At 49.6% G+C, this 13,187-nt stretch overlaps 1 protein-coding gene across 11 annotated transcripts in view; it reads left to right on the forward strand.

Annotated features, from left to right (window-relative positions):
• GRAMD1B (GRAM domain containing 1B) overlaps nt 1-13,187 on the forward strand; it is a 151,803-nt gene that overhangs the window by 95,173 nt on the left and 43,443 nt on the right. For 2 of the 11 annotated variants that reach the window (XR_012503840.1, XR_012503839.1), the window contains exon 3: nt 1,068-1,166. The exons of 7 other annotated variants lie outside the window; for them this stretch is intronic. Coding sequence is in view for 1 of the 4 variants with exons in the window: in XM_074357059.1 (XP_074213160.1) it covers nt 2,864-2,874 (11 nt within the window). In the remaining 3 variants the exon portion in view is untranslated. Of the gene's footprint in view, nt 1-1,067; nt 1,167-2,509; nt 2,875-13,187 lie in introns of those variants that run through there. 2 more of the 11 variants (XM_045504520.2, XM_074357059.1) reach the window with 2 other exon arrangements.

Consider the following 13,187-nt stretch of genomic DNA (forward strand, 5'->3'; position numbering starts at 1 on the left):
GGTTTCATTTATTTGTGTCAGATACAGCAAAAAGCTTGTTACATGTACTTACCTCATTTAATTTTCACACGATCCAGTAATAGTTATTTTTGTGACTACTTAAAATTTTTAAAGTCTGAAGCTCAGTGAGACTAACTGTTCAAAGGTCCCAAAATTAGGAATTGAGAGGAACAGCATTTGAAGTCAGGTTTGATCTCTGAATCTGCTGTTTTATTGCTGTTGGTGTAAACCATGAAGATACTAAGACTCCAGGGCTATGTAGAGCTGCTTCAGAAGAAAGGTGAATCTGTGCATTTTATAGAAAGGTGAATCTGTGCATTTTATAATGGAAGAAGCAAAGATTTGTCCAAAGTCACATAGTGAGCGGAGCCAGCAAGAAAAGGGTGCAGCTGGTTGGCCCCACCAACCCCTTTGTTTATTGTCCAATTGGAGGACGGGACAGTCAGTGCAAAGATATTTACTGATACCTGTGCTGTACCCAGGACTCCTACGTGTTGGAGGGACATGAAAGAAAAAGCCTGCAGTCTTCTTAGGGAGATAAAACCAATAGAGTGAACAACAGAGTCTACAGTTAAGCTTTAAATTGTGCACTCCAGTTATAAGTGCAGAGGTGGGGAATGTAGCCAGCTTCTCTTGGGTGCTTTTCCATGCCGTTGTTTTATTCCATCTTTTTTTCTTTTCCCCTAACAGTGTCAGGGAGGAAATATGTATTTTTGCCTTTTTCAGATGAAGAAACTGAGTCTGAGATGGGGGTAGGTAGGCAACTTAGGGTCACAGAGGCAGAAAGCAGCAAAATATAGCTTTGAATATAGATCTGACCCCAAAGTCCGAGTTCTTTCCCTGGAGTAACAGAAGGGGAGACAGGTGGGTGGTCCAAGGTGAGGTCCAAGAAGAGGCAGGGCTTCAGCCAAAGTAGGGGCGGGTAGAACTGGGCAGTGCTCACATCCCAGGGGCCGCCAGCACACCTTTCTTTGGTGCTGAAACTCCTCTAGGTAACTGAGGCGGGGGCCGGGCAGCCTAAACCTACCTGCTTCCTGGACACTTTGAGGCTGCTGTTCTCCCAACAGGTTGGACCTTTCTTGATGAGCCGTAGGGCTTGGCGATCCCAGAACAAGACATTTTACCACCAGATGCCCAAGAAGTATTAGCTGCCAGCGTTGAGTCAGGTGAGCAGGACGCAGGTGACATGGAGGGGTTATAATTAATCTTCACCTTCAGCATGTTATCCTGTGCAGCTGCGGCAGGCACACAAAAGTCTGCCCTTGAGGGGCATGCAAAGAGAACACATAAACCAACCCTTTGCTACCCAGCGTGTGGTCCATGGCACAACTTGGGCTTCCCCTGGGAGTTTGTTAGAAAGGCTGACTATTGGGCCCCCCTCCTTGGGCTACTACATCAGAATCTGTGCTTTTACAAGATCCTTGAGTGACTGAAGACTGAGAAGCACTGAGCGAGCTAACCCTCACCATTGTTTCTGTTGTTTGTTTTGGCCCAGGTTTGGAAAGAGGAAGCTCTTTGCTCCCCTCAGAAGATGACAGTGGTACTCAGGGGTCTCACAGTCATTCTTGGGGTGTTGTGGGATTTCATGTCAGGTGCTCTGGATTCCCAGCTCAGCCTTTCTTTCTCAGGTTCTCAGCCTTTCCAGGGCTGGATGTTATGTTCGATGTGGTCATAGCAAGTCCTTATAGATGATTGTTGTGGAAATCAAATGAACTTATGTGAGTGAAAGCGCTTTGCAAGCCATAAATGACTTTCAAAATATTCATTAATATCACTGTTGCATAGAATACCTCTCATCTGAGAGCACATTCCTCTAGGGGCTGTTTCAGTACCAGTGCTGCATTTCAGTGAGTGGGCAGGAGAAAAAACAATTTTAGGAGGTGCAGCTTAGAGTTTGAAAACTCAGAAGACTCTGCTTTGTTGTGAATGTAAGTGTTTTAGTTGTTAAGGGTGTAACCTGCAGGAATCACAGCCTGCTGCCTGGAAAGTCGGGGAGAGGCTGCCCTGAAGAGGCCCTCGGCCATTTTCTTCTGCAGATTACGGTCTCCAATGTATCTTCCTCCTTCCCTCTGTTCCCAACGCTCAGGCAGTGAGAGCAGCTGTCATCCTTTAAAAGATGCAAGGCTATTTTGAGCCAGGCGCTTGTGTTTTGATTTAGTGTCACCTTCTTGATACAGGTTGACCTAATAGGCAACACCTGGGAAATAATTGGTAGCAGCAAAGGGAGCAGAATCTCTTGGGAGCATCATCTCGCGTTTTGTCAGATTTGGGGATGAAGAGGAAGGAAGGCTCGCAGCCCCAGCGGCTCTGTCCTCCGAGGCGGCATGAATAATTGAGAGCTGGCAAGCTGACTGCACCAGAGTTGCATTATGTAAAGCGGCAGGCGGCGGCGTGCGCGCGCGTGCGTCTGCGTGAGTGTGTGCGAGTGTGTCTGCGCGCCGGAGGGGTGCGTGTCTGAGTGTGTCTGTGCGCTGTGCGCGTGCGTGCGGGAGCTCGGAACAGCTGTCTAGGAGGGAGTCGGAGGGAGAGAGAGAAAAGGAGCCAGGGAGCAAGGGCAGTGAGAGAGGGGCTGGGGTCCCGCCGCACGACCACACCAAGTAACGCCTAAACAGCCGCAGGGGAGGTGGGGGGAAGAAATTCAAGGGGAGCCATGCTTAAAATTCCAGAGCCGTTCGAAACAGCAGAGAAAGGAGGCTCCCCCGGCTTGTGAGAGCCCTGCCCCCACCGTTGGCCACTGGGCTGAGGGATGGTCATGGAGGTGCGTGCCCTCCAGCGTCCCCAGGGCCCCCGCTCCCCGCCCCCGCCCCCCACTGCCCAATGCATGAATGAATGAGCGCTGCACTCCACTCCACTACCGTCCCCAATGGCTTCCAGGTTAGTGCTCACTCGTGCTGACGCTTGTGTGTGTGTGTGTGTCCGTCTATCTTTGTTTCCTCCGTGCATTTTTTGGAAGGGGCGCCTGTGCCCGGAGTCGGGTCGCAGCCCTGGGGGCTGTAGAGAGGACCTGTCTGTCTGGCTTGTGCTTTTCCCAGCTGGCGCAGGCGCTGCCGAGAACACAAACCTTTGATGGCACAGTAAATCCGGAGTCCATGTTGTTTTGCTTCTGTTCTGTGTTGGGGGATTCGAAAGCAGCCAGCGTGACATCATGCTGCAGAGGTGCCACATTCTTTTTCCTCCCTAGCTTTTTTCTCTCCCCCTTCCTTCACTGCCTGAGCTGAGCTTTGGGGCATTGAGGGGTGAACCCGGGTCTGGTGGGTTGGGTTGAGGCTGGTGGGGTCCCCTTGGCCAGCAAGACTTCTTCAGGGTCCCCTAACTTGGAGAGAGGAGGGCAGAGGATTGCATTAGCGGTGCGTCATGGAGAGCTGGCCGGAGCTCCTGGGGGAGGTGTGGACAGGCCATGTGCTCCTGTTCTCCTCCCACGGACTTAGCTCTGGGCTGCCCCTGGTGGGGGAGATGTGACCAGAGCAGTGGGGAGCTTGGAGGGGGAGGCAGGCTGGAGGGTTGTAAGGCAGGCCCCCCTCTCAGATGTGGACAGATCCTGCTTCTCCCAAAGAGGGTGAGCCATGGGACACGGATGGAGCTGGCGAGCAAGCGGGAGGAGAGCGTGAGAGGGGAAGTTGAGAGCTCCCATCTCAGGGAAATGAAGGGATTTGTTTATTCTTTGGCTTAGCCGGCATTTGGCTCAGAGATTTGCCATGTGTTTTCAGAAAATAGATACCCAGTGGCTGGGCCTTACTCCCCCACACCTCCTTGCATTGTTAGTTATCTGCTTGATTTAGGCAAGTGGAGGGTGGGGGAGGACTTGAAGCTCTGTCTCCCTGGGGACTCAGCCAGGCACTCTCCAGGGAGAAATCTTTGCCTCTTGACTTTTTCTGACACTTGCTAGCAAGCTGCCTCTGTGGACACTGCCCGGCTCCTCTGCTTCACGCCTGCCCTCGCCCCAGCTAGCCTTGAGCGGTGGGCATTTCCTCCTTTGCCTGGGACAGCACTCCATAGGTTAGAGAAATTTAGGACCTGGTGGAAAGAGCTGGCCTTGAAGGAGCCTCTGGGAACAGGAGAATGTCCCTGTCAAGGCCATGGATGGTAGTACCCCCTTGGGAGAGAACGAAGGAATGGGAGCTTCTATCATCCTTCCTGGGGAAAAAAACTCCTTTCTTTCCTGGCCCTACAGATTTCCTCTGCTGGCAGGAGCCAGCCTGCAGCCCCTTACTCAACTATTGCATCATCAAGCACCCATTCCTTAACTGTGGGACCCAGACACCCTCCTCCCCAACTTGACAGGGGAGAAGCAGACTCACAGAACAGACCTTTCAAGGTCACACATTGTTAGGGCAGGGTTACTAGCTGTTTCTGTAAGGGGCCCGACAGTAAATATTTCAGGCCTTGTGGCACAAGCTGTCTCTGTTGCAGTGACTCAACGCTGCTTTGTACAGCGGAAGCAGCCAGTCGTCCATGGACCAGTGCGCGTGGCTGTGTTCCCAGTAAAACCTTATTTATGGACGCTGAAATTTGCATTTCATATAGTTTTCACACGTCACAAGTTATTTTTCCCCCCAACCATTTAAAAACATAACCGTTCTTAGCTATGGGTCATGCAAAAGCGGGTGGTGGGCTGGCTTTGGCCCTCAGGTTGCAGACTGCTGACCTGTGAATTAGACAGTCCTGATGATCACCTAAGACTTCCTTAGAAAAGCATGAAGGGTGCAAGCAGCCTTCACTGTGCATGTGTTTGCACGCACGCCTGCACACATGCACTCTTCTGTTCCGGTAGCAGACAAGACAGGGCTGAATTCAGTTTTCCTGACGACCTCAGAACCTCACAGTATTGCTCTCCGCCAGCCAGGAGAAACCTTAGCTTCTCTGTAAGTCAGGCAGTTAAAGGCCCAAGGAACAAACGTCTGGACTAGAAGGAGGGAAAACATTTGCTAAGGACTTGACATGTCCAGATAAAAGAATCTCTAGGGGCCCTGGCTTGGTGTCTGGCCTGGAGATGCTCATAGAAATGTTCAGAACTGTGGTCTCACCTGAGCTGGGGTGAGACCTGGGCGGGTTCTTCATCCTCCCACTAGCACTTGGGTTTGTCTGGTTGGGGGAAGGGCTGGGGGTGCGGGGTGTCCCTTGTCAGGGTGCACTCTCCTTACCCTGGAGGCTGTAGCCAGAGACTCGAGAGAGAACAGTGACTAATTCCAGATTCCTCTGATTCAGAAGATGACTCCAAAAATATTTGTTTGCATTCTTATTTCCAAAGCACATGGAGTGATGGTTCTGCTCTATTCTGAGCTCCTCAGAGAACTTCTTTGCTGTCTTACAGTCATTTCCATGGTTTAAGGGGGGACTAAGATGAACTGGAATTCATTTGGAGGAGAGTGAACCCAGTGGCTGAGGGATCCATAGTCATGGTATATGAGGGACAACCAGAGGGACTGCCAGGTCTGGAGGAGAAGAGACTGAGGGGGCGCGCAAGTGCATGTGGAGGAGGGGTGCCTTTTATTCTACGGCTGCCAAGAGGGTGGAAAAGTAGGACCTTCCTCAATCAGGAAGCAGATTGAGCTTAAAATAAGGAGCGTTGTCCAAAGGTGGAATGAGTTACGTCATCAGTTAATTACTTCTCTGTCACTTGAGGTAGCGTCTAAACAGAGATTAGGTGGAGATGTAGAAGAAATGATTTTAAACTTCTAAAAATAGGCATGAGACATTAGAATCATTCCACCAAAGAAAGGAGGACAGGAACAGAGGAGTGAGGGTCGCTGCTGAACTTACCTCACGTCTGAGAAAGCTGGAGTAAAAGAAAATGGCATTAAATGCATTATAACAGGGTTTTGTTTTTGTTTTTTGTTTTTTGTTTTTTTTGACTCATAAAGAACTTCTCGATGGTAGCAGAAGACAATGAGAAGGGTCACAGAGGGAAGCCCTGGAATTTTGCATGCTGAATATATTTTAAATAAGGATAAATCCTCTCCTGAGTGACTTAGGTATCTGCTGGCAGCCAGGCAGATTGGCTGACCTCTTACAGATCTCTTTGTTCTAAAATTTCTATGATTTTAACATGATAGTTATTCTTATGCCAGTTTCTGTTTGATCTCTAGGAGGAAGTCAGTTTAACTCCGTAGGGTCTGGAGGGGATTAGCCCCACACTTGACTCTTAACAACGAGGTTAGGGAGGACAGATTGGAGGGGAAGGGGGCACCAAATGCTGTGATTTACGTCCCATCCACCTACACCCTGCACACCCCTTAGTCCGACTGCCTGGCTGGCAGCTTCCTCCTCATAGCACGGCAGCAGCTCTGGTGCCTGACGTGGCTGGTGGTGCTGAATTAACCAGGACTGAGACTGCCGGGGTCTTGTTTCTGGATCCTTTGCCTGATTTGGATCTGAGTCCCTCTGTCTCAGAGAAGCTACTGCTCTTAGTAGATCACAGTGCATCCTTTTCCTGCTCTTTGTCACCCCCTCTCCTGTCTCTGGGGGGGAAGGTGGCGTTCACACTCACTCTTCTCACGTAATGAAAGCTGCAGCTTGGTGAAGAGTGGTTTGCCCCCAGATCCTACACAGGGCAGGGGCTGAGTCAGGGCTGCCCGGCTCCCTTGACAGGAGGTGAGGGGAAATGTTTTGATCAAATCCAAGTAGCTCCTGCCACGTGGTGTTAGTTAATTACATGTCTGTCTCTGTCACAGACCAGGAGCTCCCTGTAGGTATCCCTAATGCCTAGAACATCACCTGGCATGGAGTGTGCCCTCTTCAGCTGTTTGATGGAGAGGGTGGATGGACAGATGGATCCTGCACAAGTTCCTTTGAGTTTCAGTGGCAGCATTTCTCTTGCTGAGGATGGGGGAGGGGCAGACCAAGAAGAAACTGGAAGTTCTATCCAGTTGAACTCCTCCCTGCCGTGTTCCAGTGATGGTGGCCTCCCAGTGGATTGGAAATCTTTTTCAAGGAAGGCGCTTCCTGGGGTGGCTTAGCACCTTTCTGTTTTCACAGGGTCCCGTTCTCCTGAGTGTTAAGGCCTCTGAAATACTTTGGGTGGGATTGTCTTAGATTTGGCTGAGACTGACGGTGGATCAAGTGTAAAAAAGTATTAAGTCCCCAGCTTCACACTTAATGCTGTGTATTTGATCTTTGTGTATCTACAGAGAACCATGACATACTTGCTGCCTGGTGGGGCCCTCAAGATGAACACGTATCACATAGCTGGAGACACATAGTAGGTGTTCAGCTTGTTTAATGACATCCAGTCAGCAAGGTTAGCTTAATTTCTAAAGACTGTGAAGCTCCAAGAGAGCTGGATGGATAAAAATCACTGAGAATCATGGAGAAGTAAGGACCATGCTGCTTAAAAGTCCCTTTAGAGCTGTTCCAGTGTAGATGCGGCCACCAGGTAAGCCAACACTGCCTGCCAACCTGGCGGGGCTGTCTCCCGAACGTTAGGTGTTTATGAACAATCTCAGAGAAGGGAAGTTGCACAGCACCAGTAAGTTCCTGTGTTTAATTTCAGCGTCTTCTGCTTCCTTTCGAGTCTTTATCCTCCCAGGCCTGTGGAAGTGGAGACTAGCCGAAGATGTGAAAAGCCCCAATTTGTATTCTCACCCCTTGTCTTTGTCTTGTGGACAGGAAGAATTTGGAAATAGAATTCAGCTCCTTAGCTGGAAATTCACTTCCCACTTCTAATCCTTTGTTTCCCTCTGAACAAATTATAGGAAGCCCTTTACTTTAGGGATTCACTGTCTAATTAGGTTTTTTTGTGTTTTTTTTTTTTTAAGCTTCTGCCCCTCATCCTAGTAAGGTGGGTTGTGATCATCCCACAGGCAAGAAACACGGGTGCACAGAAAGATAAAGTGATTTTCCTCAAGGGCACAAAACAGCTCAGAATTTAAACTCAGACATATACGCTTATGTCTAGACAAAGTGACCGGGGCGGCAAAGATTCTGGAAGTGATGTCATATTTTAGTTTTCATGAATCCAGAAGTCAGAAAAAGAACCAATGGGCTGGTGCTGTAAGAAGGCAGATTTGGGGCAGGCTTAAGAAAGAAATATCTAACAGAGTGGCTGAACAGTGGCTTTAAGAAGAGCTCGTTCCGTGATCTGAGATCACAAACACAATACGTACCTGCGATCTCAGTGTGTGCCAGTCATCATGCTAGAAGCACTGGGGAACCATGCAACAGACAAGGCCCCAGCCCCTGTGGAGTGTTCAGTCTAGTGTAAGCAACTTAACAACAACAGAATAAGACAACTTCAGCTCCTGATAAGTTCCACGAAGAGGGGAGGCGGCATGATCTGACAATGCTTGCCTGGAGACACGGAGGCCACCTGAGATGGAGTGGTCCTTCCGGACAGGCTGCTCTGGGGATGTGACATTTGAACTTTGTTCTGAAGGTTGAAAAGGAATCAGAAGTCAGGACTGTAGAGTGAGAGTTACAGGCAGAGGGACCAACAGGTGCAAATATCCTGGGGCACGGGTGAACTGGGTGCGTTCAAAGCACAGAAAGGTCCAAGGAGAATAGGGTGAGGGAGAAAGTGGTACAAAAGGAAGTTGAGGAAACTGTTGCCCAAGTTTGGATGCCAGGAGTTGGATTGCTGGTCATTAAGTCCTTCCTTCCAGAAGGTTAGGACAAGGACACAGTGGATTTGACACAGCCCATGGGCCCTTTCGGTGAAATAGTTCATGTCTGACTCTGACTTCTGACACTGGTTCTGTAGTGTCATCAGAGTTTTCAAAGGTTGTCATAATTTGTTCCTCTTTGAAATGTCCATAGAGATCACTGGGGCTCTGGCTTCTCCCTCAGCTCTGGCAGGACCCAAACAAACTTACTCTGTTTTTGTAGGAAGGGGGAAAAGTGGGTCAGGCTGTTTTGGCATTTCAGGCATGGAGTCCTGGTTGTCCTGCAGGCCCCGGTCTCCATGGAAATGAAAAATAGTGTTTGTCATGCCCGTTCCTGGATTGAATTCCAAACTCTGGGCTGAACAGAAGCTGCAGGAAAGCCAGGGAGTGGGGGAGTGGGGGGATGGGTGGAGGCTCCAGCCCTAGTGATGAGGAGGCCTCTCTTCTTTTGCTTGTGCTGGAAAGGCAAACAACCTTTGCCCAGTCTCCAACCCTCTCTTCACCCATCACCTCTCTGGACCTAAAACACCAGTAGAAGAATAACTGACATTCTGCCTTCCTCTGCTTGGCCAAAGACCTTGCCCTTTCATTAATTGGTCAATTAATAAATTCATCGACAACTGAAGTCACAGCTAGGACTTTCCCACAAGTAATTCCTTCCAGGCTTAAGTATGAGGATGTAACTAGTATGTACCTAGAAGGTCTAAAATTCATCAGCTGGCTGAAGATGTTTTGAATGGGCTCTGCCACCTTTCATTCCCTTTGTAAGATTAAAACATTTGTTTAACTTTCCATAGACACTTGAACAAGATAGGGAAGGAGGAATGGGTAAGCGGAAGTTGGTGGCCATAAGAAGTGCCCTGAATTATCTACCCAGTACATCTCCAGAGATGGGGACCAATGAGGGACAGGGAGCAGAGAGAGGGCGGGGCCTGGGCCATGTGGACCCTGTGAGCCAATGTTTGGATGACCAGTGGCTAGTTAGTGAGTCTGGAGGGTTGTCAGGCTTCCGTTTGTAAGGTGTCTCTGCCAGTGGCCTGACCTGGCAACAGTTTAGTTCCACCTTCATGGTTCCAAATTTCAGGCAGAACCTGTCCCTGAACACCTTGTATGCTTCACTCAAAGGCCCAACTTGGAAAGCCCCCAGGTTATTTCAGCAAGTTACTCGAACAGAGCAGAGGGAACAAGATGTTCATCTGTCAAAATCTTTCTCTTGCACCAGTGGAGGGAGGCCCATTGTGCGTGGGGCTCTGCAGTTGGCATTGTATGGACAGTGATAGGAAAGAAGAGCGTTATCCTGGGAGCCCTCTCCCTCCCCGCCCCTCGCCGAAATGCAGCGTGATGCTACACCCAGGCCAAAGCGCGGCGTGCCGGGACCAGGCCGAGACCTGCTGTAGCAGATGCCGGGAACATAAACATGTGCCACAAACAAACAAAAAAGCACCTCTCCAGAAGCTGTCTGGCCCCTTTCTTCACCCCGTAATCACGGTTTGACACAAAAGACACGGTTAACTTTCTCCCTTAGAGCAGGAATTGGACCCAGGGCGCAGTTGTTGCCAGGTTTAGATTGCAAGTGATAGGCCTGCAAAGAGTACGTTCCACCCATGGTCACTGAGAGCTCCTTTTAGCAGGGACAGTCATACATTTTTCATCCTTTCGAAACCCCACCCCATCCAGTATCCTAAAAACCGTGGGGGATGAAGCCACTGAGACTTGCACTGTTGAGCACCCCGTCCAGCTGCCTCTTAAACCCTGGTAGGCAGTCCTGCCACCCCTCTGGACCTGCGCTTCCATCCAGAACGGTAAGAGGATTGGACTGGATGAGCCCTTGACTCTTTCTCTGCAACAGTCATCCTCTTGGGACCTGAGACTGGTTTTATCTTCAGGGCTAAAGGGGGCCGAGACCAGGAGCTCCCGGGGCATTATAACAAGAACTGAAGCAGGCCTGGGAAGTCTTTTTCCTAAGCGACTTGATATCTTGCTCCCCAAGGAGAGTTTAGGGCCCTGCTGAGACTTGTGATTTGGGACATTTTTCCTCGTCTACAAAGTTCTGGTTGGGTCTGCCCTTCCCACCTACTGTGCTGTGGTTTTTATAGGTGCAGAGACACTGCTGAGTGACAAGCAGGAATACAGAGAGGAACTGAAAAACAACAATCTTCAGGGAGTCCTTGCAAACTCTGAATCTGGAACCCGTTTAGGTGGACAGATCGAATGGAGGCATTTGCAGGGTGCACGTAAATTTCATGCAAATGTTATGCAAATACACCTGTGGCCTTCCTGTCTCTGACACTTGAGCATGTGCTGTGGGAAAATTCAGAGTGGAGCTGGCTAATTTGCATGGGTATTTGCAATGCTATTATGAAGAACTGAGGAGGATTATCGATGTAACTTCGGAATCAGCATGGGGATGGGAGGTGCGTAGCTGGAAAACAGAATGGTCAGCTTTTAGGAATTAGGGACCGTTAGATACCAGAATCAGCTTTAACTTGATGCTACGAAAGGCAGGGAGGGATGGGGTATTTGTAATATGGCTGTGGCCGGGGGTCTGATGATAATTGTCAGGCCCCTACACCAAAAGAAGGTGTGCTGAAGGCCTCACCGTGAGAACCACACCTTCTGCGCACTCCCCATCAACCCCGGGGACTTCTCCATGGGCCACGCCTATGACAGGTTCAACTGATTTTCTGTTCCAGTGAGTCCACCCACCTGGTAGACACTGAGCAGCTGATACACTCAAGAGGGTTGTTCAAGCAGGTTTCTGTCATCTCGGGCAGATACGTCACTTACCCCTTGATACCTACAAGATTAGTCCTTGGGAACAGCGGTTCTCAAATTTTGGAGTGCATCAGAATTAGCTATGGTGCTTGTTTAAAATGCAGATTCGTAAGACCATCCCCTGGAAATTGTCATTTATTGAGTGGGGGTGGGGCTGGGATTTTGCACTTAAAGGAAGCACCCCAGGTGAGAAGTAATGTTGGGGGAACATTCAGAGCCTGTCCATGTTACCCTCTGAGGAAAGAGGGCACGGATAAATATTCCACATTTTACAGAGAGGAACAAAAGCCCTCTTCATAATAGCAGCTGAGAGATACTTATTAAGCGTTCATTATGTATCAAGCACAGCGCTCAATATTTCACTTAGGTTGTTTCATTTGACACAACAGTCCTGTGGGATAGGTATTAATATTGTCCAATGAGAAAAATGAGGCTTAGAGGCCAGGGTCCCACAGCAAGTGGCAGAGCTGGGACTTACCCTGAATACCACAGACTGGCAATTAATCCTGGCCCTACAGGGCCCAAGCAGACTTCAGCAAACAAATGTTGGATTTGAAACTGGCTTCTAAATTTCTAATTAAATGTTCTTTCTGTTAAGGTGGGGTGCCCTGGAATGTATCAGGCAATCTTAAAAAAAATTACCAGTACCGGGCACCCAAACTGTGACTGCGGTTCCTTTGCTCATCCAGGTCGCTGCAGAGCTGGCGTGGGGGAAACAAAAAGTGAACGGAGGCATCTGGGTGGGGAGGAGGGGAGGTAGACCCTGCTGGCGAGAGAGGGGGAAGGGGCTGCTGAGTGGAGAGCGACAGGCGCATTCTCTTGCAGTCTCTGGGGCAGAAACAATTGATTTCTCTGAAAGCAAACAAGAGAACTTGGAGGAGGGACACTGGAACACCAGCTGACTATTCTTCTCTGCTCAGGGTTCTGAAAAATGTATGGGGAGCTGGTCAGGGAGCTGGCTTGCTGACACCATCTCCCCATGCCCGCAGGACCACACCAGGCAGAAGGATGGGAACAGAAAGCCAAGCAGAGCAGGGCCACGGCTCCCATGTCTCGCGTGGAGGTGGGAGATGCAGCCAGTAGAGTCACCACAGAAGGCCTTTCCATGTGCCCCTGTTTCTTAGGGACTTCAGCCAGACGTACCAGTGGAAAGTAGGATCAAAACTGTAGCATGAGGAACTGTGGTCAGACTTAAGGAAGCACTGTTTATTAGGAAGGTAACCAGGAGAGGAATGAAATAGTTTTTGTTGGAGGTTTAAAAATGAGAGAGGTGGGAAGTGAGTGAATGACCTCTGGGCCCCCTACAGTGGGTTAAAGGTGGCTGGTGGGGGTCTCAGCAGATTATTATTGTTGGGGAGAGTTGGTGAGGACAGGAATCTCTTAAGCATCAGTTTAAGTATGTTATGCGTCAGAAACGCAGCTTCTTGTAATGCTCTGTGTGCTGCATGCCATTTTAGGCCTTCATATCTTCACTCATGCTGTTGTTTTGAAGTTTTGTTTTTGTTTTGGGGGGAACATTCTCTTCTGTCCTACTACCAGCCCTTCACCTGGCTCCCTCTAACACATTTTTCAGGACCCAGATCAAGTCTCCAGGGCCACGTCTTCAAGGAAGCCTTTTTTGATCCCCCAGGTGTGGCTAAGGCTCCTTTCCTCTCTCCCCTCGCACCACTCATTGCTTCTGGTAAAGGGAGAGGAACACGTGTCTAGCTCTCCTTGACTCTAATGTCTCAGGCTCAAGGATCTTCTCCTACCCGCCAGTATGAACTTGAATGCCTAGTATGGCGCCAGATGCTCGGTAAATGTTTGTGGAACGGA

The sequence above is a fragment of the Camelus bactrianus genome, chromosome 33, assembly GCF_048773025.1.
Source record: "Camelus bactrianus isolate YW-2024 breed Bactrian camel chromosome 33, ASM4877302v1, whole genome shotgun sequence".
NCBI lineage: Eukaryota > Metazoa > Chordata > Mammalia > Artiodactyla > Camelidae > Camelus > Camelus bactrianus.